This window comes from Sciurus carolinensis, chromosome 8 (assembly GCF_902686445.1).
Source record: "Sciurus carolinensis chromosome 8, mSciCar1.2, whole genome shotgun sequence".
Taxonomy (NCBI): domain Eukaryota; kingdom Metazoa; phylum Chordata; class Mammalia; order Rodentia; family Sciuridae; genus Sciurus; species Sciurus carolinensis.
Window position 1 is genome coordinate 89,636,797 of NC_062220.1, and position 26,543 is coordinate 89,663,339.

The 26,543-nt window shown below is 48.3% G+C and overlaps 2 protein-coding genes across 3 annotated transcripts in view; both read left to right on the plus strand.

The window, feature by feature from the left end:
- Positions 1-658: 658 nt before the first annotated feature.
- Inmt (indolethylamine N-methyltransferase) lies at positions 659-5,733 on the plus strand. The gene is made up of 3 exons (XM_047562441.1): positions 659-825; positions 2,062-2,269; positions 3,199-5,733. Exons 1-3 carry the CDS (start codon positions 672-674, stop codon positions 3,626-3,628), a joined length of 792 nt encoding a protein of 263 aa, XP_047418397.1. The 5' UTR covers positions 659-671; the 3' UTR covers positions 3,629-5,733.
- A 9,234-nt stretch (positions 5,734-14,967) lies between these two features.
- The window catches only part of Mindy4 (MINDY lysine 48 deubiquitinase 4), a 116,580-nt gene continuing 105,004 nt past the window's right edge, over positions 14,968-26,543 (plus strand). Inside the window, exons 1-3 of one of the 2 annotated variants that reach the window (XM_047562067.1) lie at positions 14,968-15,290; positions 21,328-21,447; positions 25,557-25,792. In XM_047562067.1, coding sequence (XP_047418023.1) covers positions 15,228-15,290; positions 21,328-21,447; positions 25,557-25,792 — 419 coding nt within the window. In that variant the 5' untranslated portion in view covers positions 14,968-15,227. The remainder of the gene's footprint in view (positions 15,291-21,327; positions 21,448-25,556; positions 25,793-26,543) is intronic. The other variant, XM_047562066.1, reaches the window with a different exon arrangement.

The following is a 26,543-nucleotide window of genomic DNA, read 5'->3' on the forward strand; positions in this document are numbered from 1 at the left end:
AGAGTCCATGAAGCCAAGACTCCACAGTCTGTGCCCTCTGGTTGGATGCATTGCCTGCAGCCATGGAGACTGAGGGCAACTTCTCATCTCCCTGTGCCCTCCCCCAGGGAGGGAGTGCATCCTGCTCTGCCCTCCCCTGGGTCTGAACTCTGATTTCCAGCAGGACGGGGGTGCCTGCAGTAATGCCCACTGCCTGACCTAGTGAGAGCCACTGGCCCTACTGACCACCAGAGTTCAGATGGCGACTTTCCTGTGTGCTCAGGTCCAGGATACCTGTGACCCAGGGGCATGCCTTTGATTCTCCCAGCCAGTAAAGTGGGCACACAGATGGGAAAACGGGAGTCTGACTCCTGCCCCAGTGGCATGCAGGCAAGAGCTGCACCCAGGACTGGCCGCCACCAAGGGCCCCTGATGGACACACATCGCTTTCTAGAGGAGGCAGGTGCAGCCATCATGGCTCTGGATTTAGAAGAGGATCAGGTAGGACATGCCAGTGTGGCGGAGGCGTAAGGGTTCCCATCCCCTCTGCATCCTTCCGGAAGAGGAAACTCAAGGACAGGCCAGCATGGGAGGAGCAAGGGAGATTCAGGAATTCTGGGGGTGGAGTCTGGAACGATGAGACCTTATAAGACACAGGCAGGCAGGCAGAAGGATTGGAGCTCAGGGCCACCATGGAGGGCAACTTCACGGGCGGCGATGTGTACCAGAAGCACTTCCTGCCCAGGGACTACCTGGCCACCTACTACAGCTTCGAGGATGGCCCCTTGCCTGAGGCGGAGATGATCAAGTTTAACCTGGAGTGTCTCCACAAGACCTTTGGCCCAGGTGAAGAGAGGTGGCCCTTGCCCCTCAGCCTCTCTCCAGGGACCTCAGATGGGAGACAGAAAGAGTGTCCTGGGGGAGTCCAGGTTCCTTTAAGGGCTGCAGATGTGGGGTGGCGTGGGACCCTGGGCCTCTCTGGGCAGCTGTATTCCTAGAGGTCGGGTCTGTCTCCCACTTAGCTGGGGAGCTGTGAGGCCCAGGGCTCAGGACCCTGCAGCTCCCAAACTACTCTCCTGGAAGGCCTCAAGGAGAGGGTGGGTGGCCAAGGCTCTCTGGATTATCACCAAGTCCAGCCCTGCTCTGAGGCCCCAGGAAGTCAAGGGCAAATGGACTGTGGGGAGGTCGGGATGGCCCCACCTGGAACACTGAGCCTGGTTGTGGCTGAGGAGAGCCCTATGGGGGAGGGCTGGGTGGGGTCTCAGCCCTGTCACTCAGCTGCTGGCAGGGCCCTCTGCCCAGCACCCTTGTCTGAACTGTCCATAATGTGGACCCATGATAACCACTTGCCCACACAGCGCTTGGGCATGTCCTCCTGGTTTGTGCAGCCGGGTCCTCACGCTGGGTACTTGGTGAGGGAGAGAGAGCTGCCTGGTGGCCCAGGGGCAAGAGAGGGCTGACAGGCTATAGGGCCTGTCAAGTGGGCAGGTGGGGAAAGCAGAAATCAGAGAACAGAGAGGCTCCAGCCTGGCCCCGGAGGGAATGCTGGGACTCATGCTTCCTTCCAGCTTCCGGGTGGGCCTGGACTCACCGGGGGTCTTCCCAGGTCATCTCTTCCTCAGCCCTTCACTTCCCTGGCCCCACTTCCCCATCAAGGAACCCACTTAGGTGGGGCTGGTGTCCAGGAAGCCTGAGAATTAAAGGGCCTCTGCCTGGGGACACTCCAGAATCCGAATCTTCTCCAGAGCAGGGCCTGGGATTCCAGTCCCCAGGAAGACACTGGGCAAATTGTTTGACCTTTCTCAGAGTCAGGTTTCTAATCTGTAAAATGGGCATAACAGGAGTAGTTGCCACACAGGTGGCTCTGGGTTGTAAATGGAAATTAACTTATGTAAAGTGCGTAGCATGGGTCTTAGCCTGCTAGAAGCCACCAAGTCAGGAAAACCCTCCTGCTTGGTGGGGCTTCCTCTTGGGGAAGGCCAGGGTGTGTGTCCTCTGTGCCTTGTGCTCTTCGCTCTCTTCTGGGTCTCATTTCTTTTACCTGCCCTGTACCAGCCTCAGTGGTCCCTCTCCCTCTCACAGGGGGTCTCCGGGGGGACACGCTGATCGACATTGGCTCAGGCCCCACCATCTACCAAGTGCTGGCTGCCTGCGAGGCCTTCACGGATATCACACTTTCCGACTTCACTGACCGCAACCGGGAGGAGCTGGAGAAGTGGCTGAGGAAGGAGCCAGGGGCTTACGACTGGACCCCTGCTCTAAAATTTGCCTGCGAGCTGGAAGGGAACAGGTGGGGGCATAGCTTGGCATGGTCCCCTGCTGGGCCTCACCCAACTTTCTCAGAGGGTTCTCTGGCCTCTCGGTATTCCCTGACATTTTGAGGACAGTAGGATCCTCAAGGTGGGACCAGATGTCTTGGGGTGGGGAGAGAGTAGAGGGACCTCTGAGTTTTAGGATCATAGGACTGTATTGAAATGTGACCTAGTCAAGTATAACCCCTGAAGACAGGTGACAGGGCCCTTCCTCCCTCCCTCCCTCTCTTTCCTCTCCTTTCCTCCCTGCACCCCTCCCTCTCCCCCCACCTCTATTGACTCCATCCGCCATGACAGACCTGTGCTCACTACCACCCTGAACTCAGGCACAGTGTAGGCTCTCCTGGGCTTCTCCCCCTCCTAGCTCCCTGCCTCTCCACCTGAGATAATCACTAATATGGGTTACATATTTCTCATTGCCTTGCTTTTCAAAAGAATTTTATCACATATTTAAGTATGTCTAAACAATCTGTGGTTAGTTTCACATACTTTTGAACTTTCTAACAGTAATTTGCTCCCTGTTATCTTCCTGGATCTGCTTTTCATCCCTGGACATTGTATTTTTAAAATAACGACATCCACATACCCATCTGCAGCTCATTCATTAATCCATCCCTCCATCTGACCACTGATCCGACCAGTCCACACTTGGGGCTCTTCCCTTCCTGGGGATCACGTGAAGGGGGCTCACTGGAATGGGAGAGTGGGAGGTGCTTATCACTGTTTTCGCCCACTCTCTCTCTCACCGTGCTTCTGCTGGGGAACCAAGGCCGAGATTGGGGACGAGTCACTGCCTGGTCACACAGGGACTTGGGGACTAACCCGTCTGCTGCTCGTGGGTGGTGGGGGGCAGAGTTCCCAACACAGCCTGGACGTGCCTTCCCTGAGCCCCGCCCTCTCTCCACAGTGGCCGCTGGCAGGAGAAGGCCGAGAAGCTGCGGGCCACCGTGAAGCGCGTGCTCAAGTGCGATGCCAACCTGGGCAACCCGCTGGCCCCCGCGGTGCTGCCCCCCGCCGACTGCGTGCTCACCCTGCTGGCCATGGAGTGCGCCTGCTGCAGCCTGGACGCCTACCGCGCCGCGCTCCGCAACCTCGCCTCGCTGCTCAAGCCCGGCGGCCACCTGGTGACCACAGTCACGCTCAACATCTCGTCCTACATGGTGGGGAAGCTCAAGTTCTCCTGCGTGTCCCTGAAGAAGGAGGAGGTGGAGCAGGCGGTGCTGGACGCCGGCTTCGACATCGAGCGGCTCCTGCACAACCCCCAGAACTACTCCGCCACCACCGCTCCCAACGACGGGATGTGCTTCATCGTGGCCCGCAAGAGGTCTGGGCCCTGAGCCAGGAGGGCCAGCACCTGTCCATGTGCTAGAGAGGGACGGGTAGCATCTGAAGCCCCTGCTTTCCACACTCACATCCTTTTCTGAAAATCTGAGATCCTAACATCCTTGCTTTAGAGATCTAAGTTTCCAAAATCCTATGTTCTAGGATCCTAGGAGTGGGGAATTCCATTTTCTAATACACTAAGTTATCTGACTCCTATGGGTGTAGAGTCCTGAGGACATGGTTTCTGTCTTCACCCAGGATGTCAAAGACAAGGAAGCCAGTAGATAGTGGTGTGTTGTAAATGCTTCAAAAACAGCTCTAAAGAGAGAAAAGCACTGATTAGTGGTGACTGGCAATTTCTATCACGTGAATAATCCAATCATGGTTGATTTCAAGCTACCAGTGGTTTAACAACTCAATCATATAACTCCTAAAAATTTTGCAATTGGCTCTCATGAGCTGCTAGGAGGAAACCTGAATATACCACTCCTCCCCTTTGCATATTCAGTAAATAAAAATACAGGATGCTCAGCTAATTGAAGATGAATAAAAATAATACTGTTTTTCTAAGAATAAGTATGTCCCCCAAATTGCATGGCACATACTTATCCTAAATATATTTTGGTTGTTTATCTGGAGTTCGAGTTTAATTAAGTGTCTTGAATGTCATCTGGCAACCCTGATGCAGACCTATTTTTCTGGCTTCAGAGTGAGAAAAGGGGCTGCCCAGGAACCAGGCTGCTCCCAGCACAAAGGTGCCTTTGTGAGTTAGAAAGAAGTCTCACAGAGGTGAGTAAATGGCAGACAGGTAGGTGTCTTTGGGGTTTATAAATGGCCAAAAGATGCTACATGTCCCTCTGGAAGGACTCAGAACAAGAGGCTGCTTCTCAGAGGACTAGTTGGAGAAAGATGTCCTCTCCTTAAGGTTACTTGGTCCCACCCTTGAGCACCTACCTGCTGGTTCCCCCTCCTGCCACCCCCTGCACCTTTTCGTGGGGAATACGCTACAGAACTGGGTACTACTGTACCCCATAAGATCTGGATTCTGGCCTCAGCCCTGCTCCACTGCTCTGTGGAGCGGGGGAAATGGGACCTCATCTAATGATCTTCAAGAAAGTTCCGGGAGCAGGAAATCATTGATATGAAAGTGCTCTGAGAAGTAAAAGGTTTTGCACCAATTGACATTATTTTCCCAAAGAGTCAGAGCTGAAACAGTCTTTCAAAAATTGAATTTTAGATCAACAAAAATAATACTTTTTTTTTTTTTTTTAGAATAAGTATTTCCCCCAAATTGCATGGGACATTCTTATCCAACCCCTGCTTTTCACAGTCCAGGAAGCTAACTAAGGTCAGTGGTTGCCCAGAGACACAGCCAGCTGGTAATAGAGATGGAACAAGAACATGGGTCCGTGGTTCAGTGCACCAGATGTCTGTTGACTTGGAAGCACGGGAGCCCTCTCGCCCTGTCTCTCCTAGCACAGGCTTATTTTAGCACCTGTCTCCCCATCCCCCCTAGCATCCCTCCACTTCACAGCTTACACTCCCTCCAAGCAGCACACAGACCCCAGCTCTTCTCCAGCTGTGGGTTGCCCTCTCTTGACTTGTCTGTTAGTTTTAGACATGCTTGTGGTGAAACCATCAACAGGCAGAGGAGGTGGGGCGCTGGCAGACAGTGTCCAGGAATCGCAAAAACGAGGCCTTGATAGGAGGTTGTGAGTGCCTATGAAGTTTCTGCTAACGCAACCAAAGGAGCTGGTTTCTGCAAGGTGGCCAACAGACAGTTACCCAGGAGGGGCATTGCTAGGGAAAGGAAGCACCACCTGTGCCCTCCTTCCCTGTCAGGACTCCTCATGGAGAGCCATCTGGCCTGAGCATGGCCAAAAGACACAGAGAATCCAAACACATGCCTCGCTCCCAGGGCAGCTCAGTGTGCAGAGTGGACTAGCTGCTGTTGGCAAGGTGGAGGGGAAGTAAGCTTCAGAGGCTTTCGGAAGCTGCTATCATATTGCACTGGGCCAGTCTGGATTGAGTGGCTCTGCTATGCACCTACCATGTATCCACAGCAGATAATACTATGTGCTCTCTACATGCTTTAATAAAACATTTTGTTTCACTTTAATCAGCACAGAACCTGTGATATGTTGAAACTGTGGGGCAAGGAGTCTTTAGAGGAGAAAACTTCATTGTGGCTTCTGTTTGGAGTTAGGGTTGCTAGACTTTCATGGGTCATGACTCCTTTTGTGTAGCAATTCACTAAGTTGCTCCTACATAGGGTATGGGCAGGTTTCCTGCTGTATCAGGAATGCAAACAGTGCAAAACCCAACTGTAGTGGCTTCTTCAATTTTTTCCACTGAGGTTTCGTAACGGTGCCAGGTATTGGTTTAGTGACTCAATGATCACAGAGCTAACCTCTCTGCAATTAACTTAGTCTTTTATGACTGGAAAATGGCTGCCATAGCTCCAGACACCATGCTTTTATTTAAGGCAAGAAAATGGAGACAAAAGGGACTTCATCTTAATCTCTGTCCTCTTAGGAGGAAAGCAAAAGCTACTCCAGAAGACGACTGACAGACTTTGGTTGTGTAATATGGCTCTCCACCAACTGCAAGGAATCTGAGAAAGGAAGCATGTCACTTTCCTAGTCTCCATAGGGGAAATGGACTGGGAGAAGCAGGTCGGCAGCCTCTGGGTTAGCCAGCAGCCAGCCTCAGCCACATTCTTTTTGGGTTGGGTTGAGCATGGCTGGCTTTGTTTCTTCTCTCCAAACCTGGTTGTCTGAAGCCCCTGGCCTCCTCCATTCCACTCCCTGTGGCCTCTGGAGGAGAGTCCTCTGCTGGACAGGAGCAAGAAACCACGACTCTACTAGGTCGACATCCTGGGCCTCTGGTGGATGCCTCGCCTGCCCCCACCTGAGCTCCCTGGGGTGGAGGTGGTGACTTCCTCTGCACACAGAGCTCATACCCCGGTGGTGGCACCATCTAACTGGCCCTGCAGAACTCCACAGCACACCAAGAGCCATTCTGCAGTCACCTGAATGCTTTAGGCTCCTTCCATGAGTTCCTTGGTGGGATCGGCTGGAGCTGGGCAAAGACTTGTTCTTAGAAGTTGTGGACTCAACCTCCCTACCACCAATTCCAGTAAGCTCTATCTCCATGTGACAGCGGCTTCTTCAATGGCAGTTTGGGAAGACCAGGAGACTGGGAGAGGCTGAGTCCAGCCTGGGGGTTGCACATACCTCTCCCCAAGCCTCCGAGGAGGAAGGGGCTCCCTGACTCTCCTGAACCTTCCTGTGCTGGGAACCTCTGACTCATGGAGGACCTCTTGCTTGGCTCATCCTTTGCCTCCTCTCCTTGGGTGCACTTCTGACTTGGGCCCTTTCCTGCCATGTCTTCCCTGCCCTCTCCACTCTGATCTCTGAGTCCAGCATATTCTGCCCTCCTCTACCCGCTTGTTGGTGCTCATGTCACCAGGGCTGACCTTGTTCAGTGCCCACTCTGGAGGCAGGGGTCAGATAGGCCATGTGCTGATATTCATAGCCCACTCATCCCACTGACTAAGTGCCAGTCACAGTCCCTGAGATCCCGGGGTGACATGAATAAGAAGACAGATGATATGGGCTGTTGGTTACAGAATCACAGAGGCATAATTCCCAAAGTCTGAGCCCAAAGCACAGCAGGGTTTTTAATTTTATGCATAAGCAAGTTTTGGGTACATCAAGGCAAAAGTGTTGGTGCAATTCTCTTGGAGGGTGCTTCTTACATTCCTTATATGCGTGCAAGCTTGTCAAGAGCCTGGGGATTCTTAGCTCCCACAGCTTAGGGACTTTTACTCCACTAAGCCTAAAGGGGGACTATTCTGACCCTGAGATATTGTTTCCTGCTTCTGCTACTGCGGTGATCTGTTACAGCTACCTGTTAGCCACTGTAAGCTTCTATGGTTAAAATGTCAGCATGCAGAGCTGCTGTGTGCCAGTGAGCAAAACCACAGCCTGGCAGCTCTTAAACTGCTAAAGTTGCCATTCTGTCCTTCCACAGTGAAGAGGGAAGACGAGAAGGAAATCTGTGACATGGCTGTGAGCCCAGTCTCTTCCCCTGGTACTTTCTTAGCAATCAGCATTTCTTAGGGTCCTTGTGCAGAAGCATGGCCCATCTTGTGGCTCCCTGCTAATCCCCAAAATTCCAAATTTATTCTTTTTCCCACAGCTCTGATAAAGGGTAAGGTCAGGAGACATGGTTGTTTAGCAGAGGCATTTCAATTTGCTTATCTAGAAAGGAAAGGAGCAAAAGTTGGCCATCCCAGTCACATCAGCTTAGGCAGCAGAGAGGCCCCAGAGACATTTACGAATGAAACTGCAATTTCTAAAGGAAGTGACCTTAAGACGTAAAGTCATGGGTAGGCACAGGAAGGAGCCAGGCCCAGGCCTATTAGGGGGTCAAAGGCTGCAAGAGGTGTGCTCCGAGCTCCTGCACATGTGGGTATGCTGTGTGTGGGGTGTTGCATGAGACAATGTGAGTGGAGATCTCACGGGAAGAAGTGGACGTTACAAACACATGGATTTGGAACAAAAGAACAGCAGCATGCCAGGGAGGGTCAGTTGCCTCCCCTGCCCATTAGAGCCACAACTCTTTCATGGTACTAGGATTGCTTACCAGGGAACATGGCTGCCCTAAATGAAGACTACATTTCCCAGTCCCCTTTGCAGCCAGGCCAGTCCAGTGAGTGAGCTCTGACCAAAGGGAAGGAAGCAGGCACCCTCTCGTCATCTTCCAGAAACTTTCCTTAAGATGTGGTGCACATGGACTCCTGTTTGTTCTTCACCCTCTACTCCATCCTGCCACCTGGAACGTGGGTGTGGCTATCTTGGCTTAGGAGGTCAAGGTCACCTGTGGTGGGGAAATGAAAAAGAAAGAAACTGGGTCCCTAATCATGTGAAGCGCCACCAGAAACAAATAAACCTCCACCCTGTGAACGTCACTGATGTTGCTGTTGACCCTATTATTGTTGTTTTGGCAAGAATACCCCAGAAGTGGTGCTGTGTCTCTTTCAGCGCACTAGGTACATGAAGTTGACTGTCCCCTTGCAGGTGACAATTGCTTTGATCACTCTGTTAATGTCTGGCCAAACTTCCCCTGTGAAGTAAATATTTACCTCTTTGTAATTCAGCAGTATCTTACAGAGAGATGCTTTGATTCTATAAATATCACAAATGTACTAGTTTTAGCATTCACTGACAATTCTACTTGGATGAATGATTATTATTAATATTATTCTGATTGCCAAAGGGTGATTACTAATTCTGTGATTCTTTCCACATTTATCAGTTGACATTCAAATGTAGAGAGGAGCTTTCCACAGTCCTGTATTTATTTAAACGTGGACTCAGGATTCCTATTTTATTCAGTGGTTTATGAGATCTATTACTACCATTACTTACTTTGATGCACAAATTTGACCAGTAGGACCTAAGCTACATGATAGAGGGTAATCTACTCCACTCAGAGTATACTGATTTAAATGTTTGTCTCATCCAAAAAATATCTTTATAGTGACATCTAGACTAGCGTTTGACCGAACAGCTGACTGTCATGGCTTCAGCAAGCTGACACATGAAGTTTACTGTCACTGAGGAAGAGAATGACACATCCTTCCTGGTCAGAGTACACTCATTCTCAAAAACCATAGGATGCCCCTGTCCCCTTTACCTCTGCCTGGATGGTCCCTGTGCATGGACCTGGGTAGATGCTGGGCCCTCCTCTTGACAGTAAGGGAGTGTTCTACTGGGTGAAAGACTGTCACATCTCATCTTGCTGGATCCTGGGGGACCCGGGACTCCCTCCATCTCCAGTCTCCTGTTGGTGGCCATGTGGACTCTGTTCAGGGGCAGAGACTGGAAGGTGGTTGATGTGCTAGGACCACGTGGGGAAAGTGTGGATGAGCTTCCTTCATGTTGCTCCATTGTTAGGGTTTGAATCTGGAATGACTCCAAAGGCTTGTGTGCTGAGGGCTTGGTTCCCCTCTTGAGACACTCTTGGGAAGTAGTGCAAACCTTAGGGGGCGGGGCCTGGTTGGAGGATGTCAATCACTGGGGGCGAGTCCTTGAAGGGAGTAGTTTGTCCACGTCCCCTCTCCTCCTGACCACCATAAGGTGAGCAGCTCCCTTCTACCATATCTTTCCCACAGTTTTAGTCAGTTTCTTTTTCTTTTCTGCTGTGACCAAAAGACCCGACAGGAGCAATTTTAGAGAAGAAAAGTGTATTTGAGGCTCATGGATTCAGAAGTCTGAGGTGAGGCAGAACATCACAGGGGAAGGGTGTGGAGGAGGAAAGCAGCTCAGGGAGTGACAATCAGGAAGCAAGAGAGACAGCTTCCTTCACCACGGACAAAATATAAACCCCAAAGGCACAGCCCCATTGACTTACCTCCTGCAGCCACATCCTACCATTCTATAGTCACCACCCAGTAATTCCTATCAAGGGATTAAGGCACTGATGTGGTTAAGGCTCTCATAACCCAATCATTTCACTCTGAACTTTCTTGAATTGTCTCTCACATGAGCTTTTGGAGCCACCTCATAACTAAATCATAGCACCCATCATGACGTTCTGCCTCACCACAGGCCAAGAATCGAGGGAGCCAAGTGACCATGGACTGAAACCTCTGAAGTCATGAGCCAAAGTAAACCTTTCCTCTTCTAAGTTTATTTTTCTCAGGTATTTTGTCATAGTGACAAAAAGTTGATTAACACACAAAGATAGTGTCCTTGACTGAACCCTTTGTTCTGATCTCTGCAGGCTGGTGGCCAGGTAATTGGGAAACTCTGAGGATGAAGTCATTAAAAGGACTTTAAAAATGTCTTTCCAACCCAGTTGGTTCAGACGTGTTGCACCTGGTTAGATCTGTGTTCCCATCCCCTTGACCCTGGACAGGGTATGGTTTAGAGACAAGCATATATGCTTCTGTTCTCTGGAAAGCTCCTGACCCTGAAAAATACCCAGCTCTGCCCTTTCCTCAAGGAACCCTGTGTCAGAGGGGGATCCCTTCAGCCAGTCCCTTCTCTAGAACACCCTGCAGGAGGCACCCCTCCATTCTCATACAGTTGTAAAAATTCTGCCTCACCCCCACGTGGTGGGCCTCACCTCCCTCTTCCAAGTCCCACAAAACATCTGTTTTCAAAACCGACAGGGAACTAGGCAGAATTCAGGGGTTCTTAAGTCCCTGTGGTTAGACTCACACAAACACAGGAACTCATTGACTAATAGATGAACCAAGCCACAGGCTGTGTTTGGCTGTGTATGATTTTGCACACACACACACACACACACTGCTTTCTCCTCTGAAAGCTGTCTGATGTTGAGAACATCTAAATTGTCCTTCCAATATGAGGTCCACTGAATTTTCCTCCACTTTCTTCCCTCCTTACCCTCTGTACCTTAGGGGACACAGGATTAATACATAATACACCTTGGATCATGGCATCCTGTCCTCATTGGTCCCTGCAACACCACCTTTTATTAACCAAAGAATCAACAGAAATGATAGAACAAATGCTTACAAAACAAATCCCTTGTGATACCTGGGACACCGACAATGACCTGTATCCCCCTGTGTGGTTTTCCCTGCCCACTGCTGTCCTGAATCACGCCACCTTCATTCCTTTGTTTTTATATTTATAAAACTTTACCAAAACTATATTTTTCTACAAGTAATAGTTTCAATGGTTGAAGTTTTTCAGTCTACACAAAGATGTCATGCTGCCTGTCTCTGTGTGTGTGTGTGTTTTGTCATGTCTTAGATCTTGAATGTACCCCAAAGACCATGGGTTGAAGGTTTGTCACCTGCCTGTGGCTCTATTGGGAGGTGGTGCAACCTTTAGGAGGTGGGGCCTAATAGGAGAAAATTAGGTCATTGGGGGCATATCCTTGAAAGGGATATTGAGACCCTGGCCCCTCCCCTCTCTCTCTCTCTCTCTCTCTCTCTCTCTCTCTCTCTCTCTCTGTCTCTGTTTCCTGACTGCCATGAAGTGAGACGAGAAGCTCTGCTCTACCCTGTGCTCCCCTCCATGATGTTCTGCCTTGCTATAGTCCTCAAACAATGGAGCAAAGTGACTTGAACTGAAACCTCTGAAAATATGAGCCCAAACAAACATTTCCTCCTTTTAAGTTGATTTTCTCAGGTATTTTGTCATAACTATGGAAAGCTGACTAATAACAATAATCTTTTGGCAGTTCACTTTTCACTCACAATCCCATTGCTAAGATTCAGCATGTGGTTCCCTGAGTTTCTGAGGTATTTCCAAAGGACTGCCAATCACTAATAAAGTGAATGTCCATCTTGGCTAAATTTGGTTTTGAGTCAATGTGGGGCAATCTGGGTACTAGGCAAGTGTGCTCTACAGTTCTTGTTTATTTAGCATGCTCTGTGGGTTTATCCCTGTTTTATAGAATTTGGTAAAGCATTTGTTTTTCATTTTAAATGATTATAGATTGCTATGGATTGTGTTGAGGGCTTGGTTGCTAGCTTGTGGTGCTGTTGGGAAGTGGTGGAACCTTTAGGAGGTGGGGTTTGGTGGAAGGCAGCTGGGTCACTGAGGGTGTGCACTTTAACTGCACTTGCACTGATCCATCTTTTTACTCTTGGCTTCCCAGCTGCCATGAGTTGATAGACCTTCACTGTCATGTGCTCCTGTCTTGATGTTCTGTGCTGCTACAGGCCCAAAGCAATAGGGCCTAGTGACCATGGACTGAAATCTCTAAAGCTGTGAGCCAAAATAAACCTTTCCTCTCTGTAAGTTGTTTATTTCAGGTATTTCATCACAGTGATGTAATGCTAACACAGAGATATTTATAATAACTGAGTACTTATTTTGATGGCCTTGTTACTTGTATCTCCAGCATATTTTTTTAAAAAGAGTCATTTGTTAGGGTCTTGACCACCATTCACATTCAGGCAAGAGAGCAAGTTTCCTGTCAATGCTCAGTGGGAATGTTCCAGTTCACAGAAACTTGAAGGAGTGAAGTCAGGATGACTTGCAGAAAATCTGTGGACAAGAATGGGACCTATGATATAATTGAGTTTCTCCCCAGAGTTCTGGAAGGATAACTTCTGGCCTTCCCACACTGACAAGATTGGTCTTTTTCCTCGACACCTTGAAGTTATTGCAACCCAAGGAGCCAGCTGTGTGTCTGGAAAAAGAATACATTCCTGCACTTCTCTTGCTTAATTGTTCCATTTCAATGTGGTGGAAACTTTCAGAGCCAGGAAAGCATCTCACACACACACACACACACACACACACACACACACACACACACACTGTGTCTAGCCTACATTGAACTTGGATCACTGATAGCTGCCGTACCAGTTTCCCTGCTTCCCTGCTTGCCCTGCTATGGTCTCCTCTCAACAAAAGAGGCAGAGGACAAGAGACAAGATCTTGTCTCTCCTCTGCCCAAAACTCTCCAAAGTATTCCCAGTTACAGTGGAAGGTGAAGTACTTCTCTTGGCCACGGGCCTACGGGGATGGGCTCTTGTTTTCTCACACTCTCTGCTCCCCTCTGGTCTTTCTATTACACAAGCGCTGGGCTGGCTTCAGTCTCAGGTCCTTTGCACTGGCTGTTTCTCTGCCCGGAGTGCTCTTCCTGCAAGTCTCTCCATGGCTCACACCCTCTCTTCTTTCAGATATTCACTGAAATATTACTACATAAGCAGTCTTTACCTGATGAACTTTGAAAAAGCCCTACTTCTATTTCTGTACTTTTTTTCTCTTTAAAGCTATGACTTTTACAAAACATTTGCTATGCTCATTATACCTTTCTTTCTCCCGCCTCTCTCTCTCTCTCTCTCTTTCTTTCTCTCTCTCTCTCTTTCTCTCTCTCTCTCTCTCTCTTTCTCTATCTGTCTGTCCTGACTCCTCTGTCTCCAAGAAGGCACATGTTTTACAGTGTTAGATGCACCGTTGGTCTGGGGATGTGGCTCAGTGGTAGAATGTTTGCCTGGCACATGTAAGGCCCTGGTGTTCCACCCCTAGCACTACAAAAGCCAAACAAAAACCAGAAAAACTTCAGCTAGATCCATGTTACCCATACGCCTGGCACAGGGTGGGGTTCAATACATATTTTTTAATGAAAATATAAATGAGTGAACTTTTCTCTTTGCCCCAATTTCACCTTGCTCTCCACAGAGGGACCTCTTCCTTTGCTCTGATTTATCACACAGCATCAACTCTCTGCCCTATGTAATCTCTTATCTGAGCTGGATCTATATTCTGTGCCCTTCTTTCATTATCGCACATCGGGGAGGTATCTTTTTACCTGGGACATGAGGTCCCCTGGACAGGCATCTGTTGTTTGCTTTATGTGATTTAATAGGCAATCAAACCCAAGGTTTTGTTGGTGTTACTACTTGGAAACATGTTCCTTTTAAGAGAAATTTTAGAACACATAAGGTCGGTTGAAAGAAAGTCATACATAAGTAACAATGTACATGCTGGGAGTTGAGATGTGTCCCCAAAATTCAGATGCTAAAGTCTTGAGGCCTGGTCTCTTGGAAGGTGACTGGATTTGGTGACAGGGTCTTTAAACAATGAAGTTAAAACCAGGTCATCGTAGTGGGGGCTAGTGCTATGTGACTGATATCATTATAAGAAGAGGTGATGAGGACATAGGTATGCACAGAGGGAAGAAGTAAAGACAGGGAGGAGGGAGCCCAGGGACAGGCCTCAAGAAACAACCCTGACGACAACTCGATCTTGGGTTTTAGGCTGTAGGACTGTGCAGCAATGAACTTGTTATTGAAGCCATACCGTCTTGGTATCTGTCATGCCAGCCCTGGCAAAGGCTCACAGCACCTGAGGAGCAGCTGTGAAGGTGTACCAAGCACCTGAGTTTGGGGAAGACAGCCTTGGGCAGACAGGGGCTTCCAGAGAGCCCAGCTTTTCCAATTCCTAACTGCACCGCCTCCAGCAAAACCTGCCTTTCCAAATCTCAGTGTCCTGTTTTAGAGAACGAGGCTGGTAGTAGCCTCCTGGCCAGGAAACTGTAAGGCCAGAAGCTGTGGTAACGTGTGCAAAGCTCTGGTGCTCAGTACATGGGGGTGCTCATTGTAGGAAAGCTGGCTCTGAGAGGGAGGGAGGACTTGTCCTTTAACTGCAGCACTCAGGAATCAAAACCCCCGCCTCCTCGCCTTATAGTCCAGGCCACCAAGCCAGTCGGGTCAGTGAACCAGGCGCTTCACTGTGGCTTTAATCTTCCAGGAACAAGGAGGAGAACATGCTTTCCCTTTTATGTCTAGGGAGATGGACTTGCGGATTGGAGCAATGACTTGTGCTAGGCCACCCACGAGGGTGGCCCAGAGTCAGTGTGAGCCTGCAGCCCAGGGCCTGGCCCCTGTAGCCCGGGCTCTCTCCCTGCTGCCTCCTGCTCCAGAGGAGAAGCAGTTAGAAGCACGCTCCTCCTCTTCCTCCGCCCTCCCCGTCTGCTGGCTCCCAGGGAAGGGGAGGAGTTCTCGCTGGCTCTGATGCCACCGTCACCACGGCAACGCGGCCATACTGGGCCCAACGGACTAAGGGGCCTGGGGCTGCGGCCTAGCGTGGCCTGGTGGGCAGAGCTGGCAGCATGGATACCCTTTTCGTGGAGGAGGTGGCCGCCTCCCTGGTCAGGGAGTTCCTCAACAGAAAGGTAACTCCTCGCCCTCTCCAGAGCCCACGTGGTGGCTCCAGGCTTGGAGGGCATCCTGGGGGCTTCCCTAGCACTTTTGGGGAGGGAGCATTCCTGACCTGCTGCCTGCTTCAGGGATGCCCCACGACAGCGCCATTTTTCCAGGATGGGGGAAACTACATTTCCCAGGAGCCATTTCTGTCATGGTCATTTGGCATTTAGCAAAGCAGCGCTGAGTCCCCCTGTCCTCTGCCCTCCCCTGGCATCCACTCTCAGTGGGTGGGCAGTGGCTGGATGGGGAGGAGAGGGTTCAAGGGCAGAGCCAGCTCCCCGTGCACAGCGGACCAGAGCCTGGCTGCCGGCCTCCATGGCCAGTCACCCCCAAGACGTGTCCCACTAGGGAAGAGCTTCCCACAGAGGAGCCCCAAGGACTGAGGAAAGTTCTGGACAGCCAAACCTTTCAGGAAGTTTAAGTCCACCGTAGCAATTCTGGCTGTCACATTCATTATTTGTAGGGGGATTTTCTAAGTTCCCTATTGTCTTGTCCCAGGAGAGTTTTCAGTGTTTACAAGTTGAGAAGGTCCTTAGCTCTAATCTACGCTGCCAGTGGAGATGGAGACTTGGGTGAGGAAGCAACACGCTATTATGTGTGTGTGTAGGGGTGGGTGGTGGTGGTGGTGGTGTCGCAGGCATGAGAGTGTCAGGGAGCATCCAATAGCTGATTCTGCAAGTGACGGAGGGCTGTATGCTGTCGGTTCTGTGCTAATGGGGCACTTGCCTGGAATGGAAAAACACACACACACACACACACACACACACACACAATGTATTGAAAAGAGCAAATGGGATGGACTTCAAGGTTAGATGGAGGAAGTTCAAGTATGTACTACTAGTTTTCAGTGTGAGCCTGGGCACATTACTCATGTCCTCAGTCTCCTTATCTCTAAAATGGGAAAATTAAGACCCACACTTCACATATTCATAATGAGTAATACAAAAGCAGCTCCTAAGTGTTCTTCCTGATGGGTAGATATAATGCACACGTAGGAATTCAACTTTATACCTCCTTCCCTATCTTTGATGCCCACCTGTTTGACAGTGACTGCATGATTTTTGTAATTTATTTTATTTTGAAAAAATTCAAATGCATTTAGCTTCATTGTATCTGGTTGGGAGATTCCATCCCCAAATGCTGGCTGCACCTTGGGTTATCTGTGGTATACCTTAGGAGGCTGCCACTACCATCATTTAAGTTTGGGCCACTAAGCAAAACTCTCAGAGAAGTCTTCCTCATGCCCTTCCTTTCTTGGGTACAAATGAAGCCCATAGTCCTGGATGACAGCCCTCGAGCTTGACCTCAGGTTACCTTCCCAGCATCAGTTCTCCCTTCTCCATGTTTTCCCCTGATCTCTTCAGGCCCACCCCAAATTCCATTTCTCCCAGAAAGCTCAGCTCCAGCTGGAGCGATCCTCGCCTGTGTTCTCTCTTTGGTGCTCATGCTATAGTCAATCCATCTGCCTATCTCACCTCCTAGATGGGCCGCAGAGTCAACGCCCAAACTGGATGGCACCTTGGAAATGGTCCAGTCCTCCCAGCTTCCTGATTTCCATGTTTTATCTGCACACACTAAGGTTCTGAGAGGAGTAAGGAGTTGTCCCCCATCACTCAGAAAGTCACAGAGCTGAACTGCAGCCCAGGGCAGAGATCCTGAGTTCCTCACAGGGCTCTGTATGGATAGGTACCCAACAAAAGCATCCCCATGGTGTGAGGCACCGTCTAGATGTCTGTTTGCTTTCTCCAATCTTTAAAGCAGTCCTTAAGGAGAGGTATTTACAGTATTCCCTTTTGTGTAAGACTGTCACGCGACCAGGAGGCCAAGACACTTGCCCAGGGTGAGTGGGTCCGACTACATCACTCTTCTTCTCAAACACTGCACCAGCTTCCCAGCATCAGTGTGCTACACGGCTCCCCATGTTCTGGCTACCCCTTGGACCACCTTCCACCCTCCAGCCACGTGGGCTTCCTTGAACTTACCAAGCATGGTCTGCCCTCAGGGAGACTCATCAAAGTCTTCAGGTGACATGAGGGTCCACAGAGTTGACACTTCTGATGCCTCAGCCTCTTGGGTCTGTGGCCCCTCTATGGCAGTGATATGCCCCCATCTGACCTCTGCCACCCTTTCTCACAGTCACTCCCTGGGATTGTCATTGCCAGTCCAGCATCCTTTCCATCATCTCAATTCCAAGCACCCCACCCGGTCTATGTCCAGCTCACCCCCGTTCTCAGCCCTTACTGCCACTCCTCCCATACCTTACCCCCTGTCATTAAAATTGCACGCTCCATGACAGGCTCGACCCCTTGATCTGCTCTCCCTTCTTCCTACTCCCCTGGTCTGAGTAAAACTCAACTGGGTTTACCCCATGCCTACACCCGCAGAGCTGGGTGGGATTGGTGGAACACACCTCCATGTCGATAGCATCACTTTAAATCCATGGCCACTCACCCCTGTGGTGCCTCAGAGGACCCTGCTTACACCTTCTTTTCCTTCAAACCCCATAGCTCCTTCCCCATTTAATTTCACTGAGGAAACAGAAGTCGTCTTGAGAAAAGAGCTCCGTCCTGCGGGTGGGCTCCCACCCTTTCTGACCCCCCTGAACCACACACTCCATCCTGGTCCCGGGAAGAGATTCTCCACGCCCCCGAGCAAGGCCAGCCCTGCGCGGGAGCCTGCTTCCTGCTGCATCTCGAGGACACGGTCCTAGCGATTGCCACCACGCTGTCCTCTGCCACATGTTCCTTCTCTGCTGCGTATGCACGTGCTCCTGCAGGACCCCAGCTTGGCCCTCCAGCCCTCCAGCTGTCTTTTTCTCCCTTTTATAGAAGACCCTCCTGAAAGAACTTCGTATGCTCTGGTTCTATCTCCTCTCCCCACTTTCTCAAACTCATCTGAATCAGGGTTTTTCTCCCACCCATCCATGGAGACCACTGTCAAGGTCATCATCGACCTCTAAACTCCTTGCCTTTTTTTTTCCTTTTTTTTTGGTATCAGGGATTGAACCCAGGGGCGCTTAACCACGGAGCCACATCCCTAGCCCTTTTTATATTTTATTTAGAGACAGGATCTTGCTGAGTTGCTGAGGTTGACTTTCAACTTGTGATCCTCCTGCTTCAGCCTCCCAAGCCACTGGGATTACAGATGTGGGCCACCAAGCCCAGATCCTTGCCTTTCCTGATCTAACGATTGTGCTTATTACAGTTGATTGCAGCCTTCTTGGCTTCTAGGAAGCCCTTGGTCGCCTCCTCCTTCTCTGGTGGCTCCTTCTAAGGTCTTTGCTGGTTGCCCTTCCTTTCCCTAACCTGTGCAGTGCATGCTGGTGGCTCAAAGAGTTGGTCGGTGGTCCTCTCCTTTCCTCCCCTCCTCCCCTTCCCTCCTCTCTCCTCTTCTTTCCTGCTCTCTTCATCCATTCTTAAGGCATCTCAGCCAGTCTTATGGTTCCAATACCATCAATGCACTGACAATTCCCAAATGTCTATCTTTAGCTGCTATCTCCCTGAATCCTTTGAATTCTTTCCAGTTGTGAGAGCTGCATTTCCTCTTGGATATCTAATTAGCATCTCTGCTTGATACATATGATAGTGTTCCCACGGACATTTCCAACAACAAATTGTGAGTTATTTCCCCTCTGTACTAACCAGCTCTCCAACTTTTTGAACATTTGAGTTTCCCACAATTCAACAAGATTCTGATGCTAGAGTTAGTGCAGACCCTATGGTTAAGGACTCTAATTCTCTTCACGCCCCTCATATCCAGCCCATCAGCCCACCTGTTAACTTTACCATTAGAGCGCACAGAGAATATACCCGCTTCTTACTACTAATGATGCAAACACTCTGGCCTAAGCCTCTCTCACCTTTCACGTGAACTGCATTTTTCAGTAACCTCCTAAATGGTTTCTGCTTAATCCCCTGCCTTTTATATTCTATTTTTAACCTAGCAGCCAATGATCCTTTGAAAATGTTAGTCCTTTATAGTCCTCTTTTCAAATCCTCCTATAGCTCATCAGGATGGTCAACATGGCCTTTTCTTACCAGCCTCTGGGTGACTTCTTTGACCTTACCTCCTGACACTTTTCCCTGGCTATGAGACTCTAGATGCATTGGCACTTGCAACAGCCACAGGGCCTTTGCACTTGCTGTTCCTTGCTTGGAACGCTTCTCCCAAGTGTCTGCATGGCCTGCTCTCTTGCTTCCCTCATATCTCTGCTCCATTGTCACCTAATCAATGAACCCTTTCCTGATCAACTTTTATAAAGTAGCAACCCTTCTCATGCCACTGCCTGGCCCTCTCTGTCTCCCTACCCATATATATATATATATATATATATATATATATATATATATATGTCCCCCTATCCCCCACAGCATATCACACTTGTCTTTTTCCCTGTGGAATGGAAGCTCTATGAGGGTGGGACTTTGATTTGTTCACTTCTCTGCCTCCGGTAGCTGGACAAGTAGACTAGGGGTTCCTTCAATTCACAGGTGGGGAAGTCGGGAGGCAAGAGTGAGCTCATGGATGATGCTCCTATCGAAAATAGCATGCCGTGCCTTGGTGTTCACCCTCCGTGTCCTGTTTCCACAGTGGGACTCAGGGGCCTGCTTCCCACAGGCTGTGAGATCTCGCTCCTCTGTGTCTCCTACATCTAGGATAGCCTGGCACACACCAGGTTCAGGGCAAATGTTTGTTGAGGGAATGAAGATCAGTGGCTGGATGGGAGTGGAGGCTAGTTGACCCCCGAGAGCACCCCCGAACCCTACTCCAGTGGTTTTCAAATGTTGGTGTGTATCACAATGGGGGGGTGGTAAGTGAACCTGGATTTGGTGATTGGAACTGTTGGTGAACATAAGAGATATCCATCAGAGAGGAAGGCTCATATAGAGTGTTCTTTATTCCTCTGACCCATGGAGAGGTCATGATGCACCCTCAGTGAGATGCAGTGGTTGCTCTGAGGCCCGCCCCTCTGGCCAGGGGATGCTCCCTCCTGATGCAGCCCGGCCACCTCTGCTCCACTGCACGCGCCCTTCTTTCTGTGCCCACTTCTTAAGAGCTCCTTTTCGCTCTCTTTGCTTCAAGGTCATGTGTCTACCTCGTTTCCAAAATTGACCTTCTTACCTAAATTCATGGCAAGCAGTGGGGTTGATCTCGTTTTCCCAGCAGGTAGAGCCACTGTAAAGTTCTGGACACAAAGGCTGGGGGGAAGACGAGGCTTGTCTAGCACTGGGGGTCCAGCAATCCATCAAGAGCAAGGGATGCCCTTGACCTAGGCCAAGTCCTTTGTGAGGCATGTCCTCATCCTGCAGTCATTCAGCAGTATGGTGGCCGGCGAGGGGGCAGGCAGCAACTGCAAAGGGAGAACCCAGGCTCCTGCTGGGGACAGGGCTTCCCTTCCAGAACCTAGGTGTCTGGGCATTCAGGGTGGGATGATGGACAGCCACTGTGCTGGTGACCAACAAAACATTTGCCCTGGGCTCCCCAAGGGCCTGGGTCTTGGAATCACCAGCTCACAAGCTGGGGTGGTCAGACCTGCTGTGTAATTCCGCTGTGTTGTCATGGGTCCCTGGACCCTCTTCCCCTCCTAACCCATCTCAGAGGTGAAGGGAGTGACTTTTGGCTTTCTGTTTTCCTTTTGTTTACTTTTGAAGTTTCATATTCCATGGCCACAAATCTAGGGCCAAACTCAGGGCACCTCAGTTGGCTGTGGGTGAGTCAGTTACCTGGATGTCACTCCCAACCTGTAAAATTGGCTTTGACTGGTGGGGACATGGTGAAGACCAGTTGGACCCACAGGACTGCTGTAAGAAGCAGAATAATAGCTGCGAGGATGATGTCAGGGGTAAAGGTTATATAAAAATGAATTCTTAACTTGCAATAACCTCGCAAGGCAGGCCAGATGAGGAGGATCATAACCAAGAGCAGTTGTCTTTTGTTTACCCTGCGTCAGAGAATGGAAGGTTTTGATTTAACATGGAGAACAGTGATTCAGCCTTCTTCCCTCAGGGCTTAAAGAAGACGTGTGTGATCATGGACCAGGAACGCCCACGCACTGATCTCAGCATAAACAGCAGAAATGATCTCCGCAAGGTTTTGCATCTCGAATTTCTCTACAGGGAGAACAAGGTGCGTGCTTTTTAATGCATGACGTGGAGTTCTGGAACTGAGGAGCACCTCTGGGCCTGCAGGGATGATAGGCGGCTTGGGGCACTCCTGGCCAGCCCCACCCAAAGTGGAGAGAAACAGACAAGGCCATTGCTGGCAGGGCCCATGGCTTTCAGCCTGCGCAGCCCCGTGTCCCCCAGGGGCATGTGGCACTCCTGTGGTTGTTTTGTGCTCATTGGTCCTGGAGCCTGTAGCTGTGCCCAGCTTCAAATCGTCTCCCGTGCGCCCTCCTCCCCACTCGAGGCACATGAAGCTATTTTTAGCAAGACTGTACTTAATAATATAGTATCCAGTTATACCAAAATTTTCCATTCCCTGCCAGTGTAAGATTTTCCTTCCTTGGTTCTGAGTAAGGCCTTCGTTTTCAGTCTACTGTGACATATAATTCAGAGAAGCGGGAGTTGGGTTCAGCTTACCCAGGTGCGTTGGAGTTGGGATAGCAAGTGGCTGGCGCTTCCTTGGATGGGAAGAGGCTTCTCCGATCCCCCAGACTCAACCCTAGGCACCTGCTGTTACAGGCGTCCAGGGCGCCCTTCAGGTTTCTTTTGTGTGTGTCTGCTGCGTGTCTGAGCAGATAGTCGCGTGCTCATTTAATCAGTATCTGCTTCCCCATGAGGCCAAGGCAAGCCACAGCCTCTCTTGGTTTACCAATGTGTCCCTATACTTAATGTCATCATCTGATGACACAGTGAGGCATCACTTTGTATTTGTGGAATAAATGAACGAGTAGATGCAAACGTGTGCATATGAAGGGACTGAAGCTATGACTCTGTCTTAATTGCTCTTTCTGTTGGGAAGGCAGGATATACTCTTAATTCAGAGAATGGGCTTTCCAGAATATGTTGCTTTGGGGTTGGGCATAGTCAGAATCAGGAAGAAACTTTTGATGGATCATGAAGTTCTGTATGTATCATGATTTTAAAGACAAGGCAATATGAAAGCATCTCATGCAGACGTTTAATATGCACAACAAAGAAAGGAAGTCACCCTATTGAAAGTGAAATGGGAGGTCCTGCCTTCTGGGTCTTCTGGGTCAGTCCCCCATTACCCTGCTAAGTAGTTTTTAAACCAGTGATGTAATGGGACCCCTCCTACCCCCAGGAGGAAGCTGTCAGCCACAGAAAAGTGGCCATCCAGGTCTCACAGTCACTTATGGGGTAGGGATTCTGATTCCCAATCCTATCACAGCAAAAGTGGTCAAGCTTTTTGTTGTTGCTGTTTTTTATTTGTTATGCTTTTTTCAAACAAAGTCTTAGCAGATTGGATTGTTAATAGGGGTGAGACCAAGGTTACTTCTGATACACCCAGTGGGACCTCTAAACCACTTGGAAACCATCTAAATATAAATCATGGACCAGAGAGGTACTTAGGCCAGGTTTCCCTCACAGAGCAAAGGATGGACTTTCAGGAAAATCTATAAACCTCAACCAACTGGTCCCCAACTTACAAGTGCCTTCTGGTTGCCAAAAATTCTTGTGCTTGTCTTTTAAGAGAAAAAGGCCATGGCAGCTGCTGAGTGAAGTCACATCAAAGGCTCAGTAAAGACATCACATTGATGGCCTTTGTCCTCTGGGTCTGGGGTGACACTCACCCCTTTGTTTCTTGCATGTTCCTTTTTACTGTCCTGTAAGCCATCCTGGGAGAAGAAAATTGCTCACCCAGGCAGCAGATAACCCACGATCCTCCATCTGCTTGATTCCGAGGCAGCAGAGTACTCTGTGAATTTTAAGATGTTGCACAGGGTTGAGATTTGTTGCCCAGAAAACACAATTATTCATTTTCGGACAGTGGGATTTTTATGGAAAATCACCTTTATGTAATTTATCACAAGTATCTCTGGGATTCAAGGGATTTTTATTTCCTTTGCATATGTAGCCTCCCTAAGGTAATGTTGTTCTAAGGTACTTTATATCTTTTCATTAGACTTGATAAGTACCCTGATTATTTGATTATTATAGTAATCATTAGCTGTGATTCAATGAATTAGAACCTATATTTTACAGAAAAAAATGTGCCTATTAGTCTGCTTGTTGCATGATAATTTTGACATTCACTTAGAGCCCAAAGTTCATATGATCCTGGGAAGCCCTATAACTTAATGTTAATATTCAAAATAACTTGTTTTTCCCCCCCATTGAGTATATAATAGATTAACATACCATGTAAAATTGAAGTTTTGAAAAATGGTGCCAACAAATTAAATCTTTCCCTCATCTCTTCATTGAAAGCTTTAGACTTTGACAAATAATTTTTTTTTTCAATTTTGGTCTCATACTAAAATAGTGAGTAAACAAATAAAACCATCCTCTGATCCTAACTGTCTGATAAATCTGCTGAGTTTGGTCCTAGTCCATCGGCCGTGGGTCTGAGATTTCTGCGGCACGGATCATAGGAACAGACGGGAAGGACCTGACCTGCTCTGGGGGCACTCTCTGCTCCAGGTCTCTGTCAGATGGCTCCCCGCTCTGATCGCTCACTCGGATTGCACAACCACTGGTCCCATGTCTGGCCACCGCTCAGCAGAGCCTGGGTGGTTCTAGGTTCATGGGGTGGAGAGTGAGGCATGGCAGCTGCTGAGGTCGTCCTGTGGATTGTTGGCCATGTCTGTCCAAATTACTTGGAGGAATTTTAGAAGAAATCAGGGCTCTGATCCTTGCTATCTTTGGCTTAGTAAGTCTCAGTGTGAAATGAGAATCTATATTTTCAAGAAACTTTCAAAGAGAATATTTAGTGCAGACCAGGCTGGAAAATACTGACATCATTTATTTCCAAAATCTACTACTAGAAGTTCCATTTATTTATTTATTTTAGGGTTGGGGTGTAAACTGAGTCAATTCTGACTGCCTCTCTATGCTTTTCATATTAACCTTCTGTTCCAATTGTCGCTGTATTCGCTGATGTTCAGAGCTAAAGGTGGAGGGTACGTACTAAGAAATATTCAGGCCCCAAGTGCTTATGAATCTGTAGAGTTAGTGTTCCCTACAAATTAAGATTTTTTAAATCAAAGAATATATATATTTTCTTCTTTTTACATTTTTTATTTGTTCTTTTTAGTTATACATGGCAGTAAAATGTATTTTGACACATCATATGTGTGAAGTATATCTTCCCATTCTTGTGGTTGTACGTGATGTGGAGTTACACTGGTCATGTATTCCTATGTGAGCATAGGAAAGTTATGTTCAATTCATTCTATGCTCTTTCTGATTCCCATCTCCCTCCCTTCCCTCCAACTGTCCCTCCACTCCCCACCCCCACCCCTGCCTGCCTGTTGTGAATCAGCATCCATATATCAGAGAGAACATTCAGCCTTTTTTTTTTGGGGATTGACTTATTTTACTTAGCATTGTAGTCTCCATGTACCTGCAAATGCCATAATTTCATTCTTCCTTATGACTGAGTAATATCCCATTGTGTATGTGTATCACATTTTCTTTTATCCATTTATCTGTTGAAGGGCACTAGGTTGGTACCATAGCTTAGCTATTGGGAATTGAACTGCTATAAACATTGATGTGGCTGCATCACTACAGTATACTGATTTCAAATCTTTTGGGTATATGTTGAGGAGTGGGATAACTGGGTCAAATGGTGGTTCCATTCCAAGTTTTCTGAGGAATCTCCATACTGCTTTCCAAAATGGTTGCTCCAATTTGCAGTCCCAACAGCAATGTATGAGTGTACCATTTTCCCCACATCCTCGCCAATGTTTACTTGTAAAACATTATTTTTTTTAATAAATTTATTCCTAGGAGAAAAATACCAAGAGATTTGCTTGAGTATTCCTCTATTCATATCACACTTTATTATGACTGTTCATTGAATTGCCAGACCCATGCATTGGAAGTTAGTTCTTCTGGGGTAGGAATTTTGTCTTCATCTCTGCATCCCTGCCCACCTCAATACCTGGCATGTGTTATAGGCAGCCAGCACATGTTTTCTGAAAGCGTGTATGAGTGAGCGTGGAGTTGATAAGCTTATTTCAAAGAACTGGAATAGCTGCTTTTCCACCCTTCCTTCCCCTGACGCTGTTCACATAATTAATGTTTCTTTTCCTCTCTCAATGATAGGCAAAAGAAAATCATCTAAAAACAAACCTTGAACTCATGACCAGATATTTTCTGGATCACTCTGGAAATACAGATAACAATTTAACTCAAGAAACCCCAATCCCTGCACTCTCGGTTCCAAAGAAAATTAACAAATTGCCATTGAGATGCTCAGAGACCAAGCTGGTAAATATATATGACCTTTCAGATGAAGACACAGGATGGAGAGCATCATCGACAGAAGCAGGCAAAACCAGGTATCTCTTCCCATTTACTCTGTGTATTAGTTTCCTATTGCTGCTATAACAAATCATTGCATACTTAGAGGGTATATTGGTAAGGGTGGACCAAGAGCATATAGATACTCCTCAATTTGCAATGGAATTACATCCTGATAAACCTGTTGTAGTTTAAAAAAGTCCTGTCAAAAATGCAGTTAATTCACCTAACCTACAGGACATCATAACTTAGCAACATGGCACATTGTAGAGTGTTGGTTGCTTCCTCTTGTGATTGATTGTGAGTTGTGATTGTGATTGATTGGGAGTTGAACCTCACTGCCACTCTCTACCTTTGAGAGAATTGTACTTCATATTAGTAGCAAAGATAAAAATGCAAAAATTGAAGCATGGTTTCTACTTAATGTGTATCATTTTCATACCATTATAAAATTGAAAACTTGTAAGTAGAACCATTATACGCTGGAGACTATCCATCTATCTATCTATTGATCTATCTATCTATCTATTCAAAAAGAGCTTTATTTTAAGGAGCTGACTTATGCAATTGTGGGGCAAATCTATAAGCTGCAGGATAGACCTGAAGGTTGGGAATTCAGCTGGGGTTTCCCTGTTACAATCTTAAGAATTCCTTCTTTGGGAAACCCCCAATTCTGCTTTTCAGGTCTTTAAAGAATAGAGCAAAGCCCACCCACATCATTGAGAATAATCTGCTCTACTCGAAGTCGGCAGGTTGAGAATGATAATCACATTTACAAAACACCTTCAG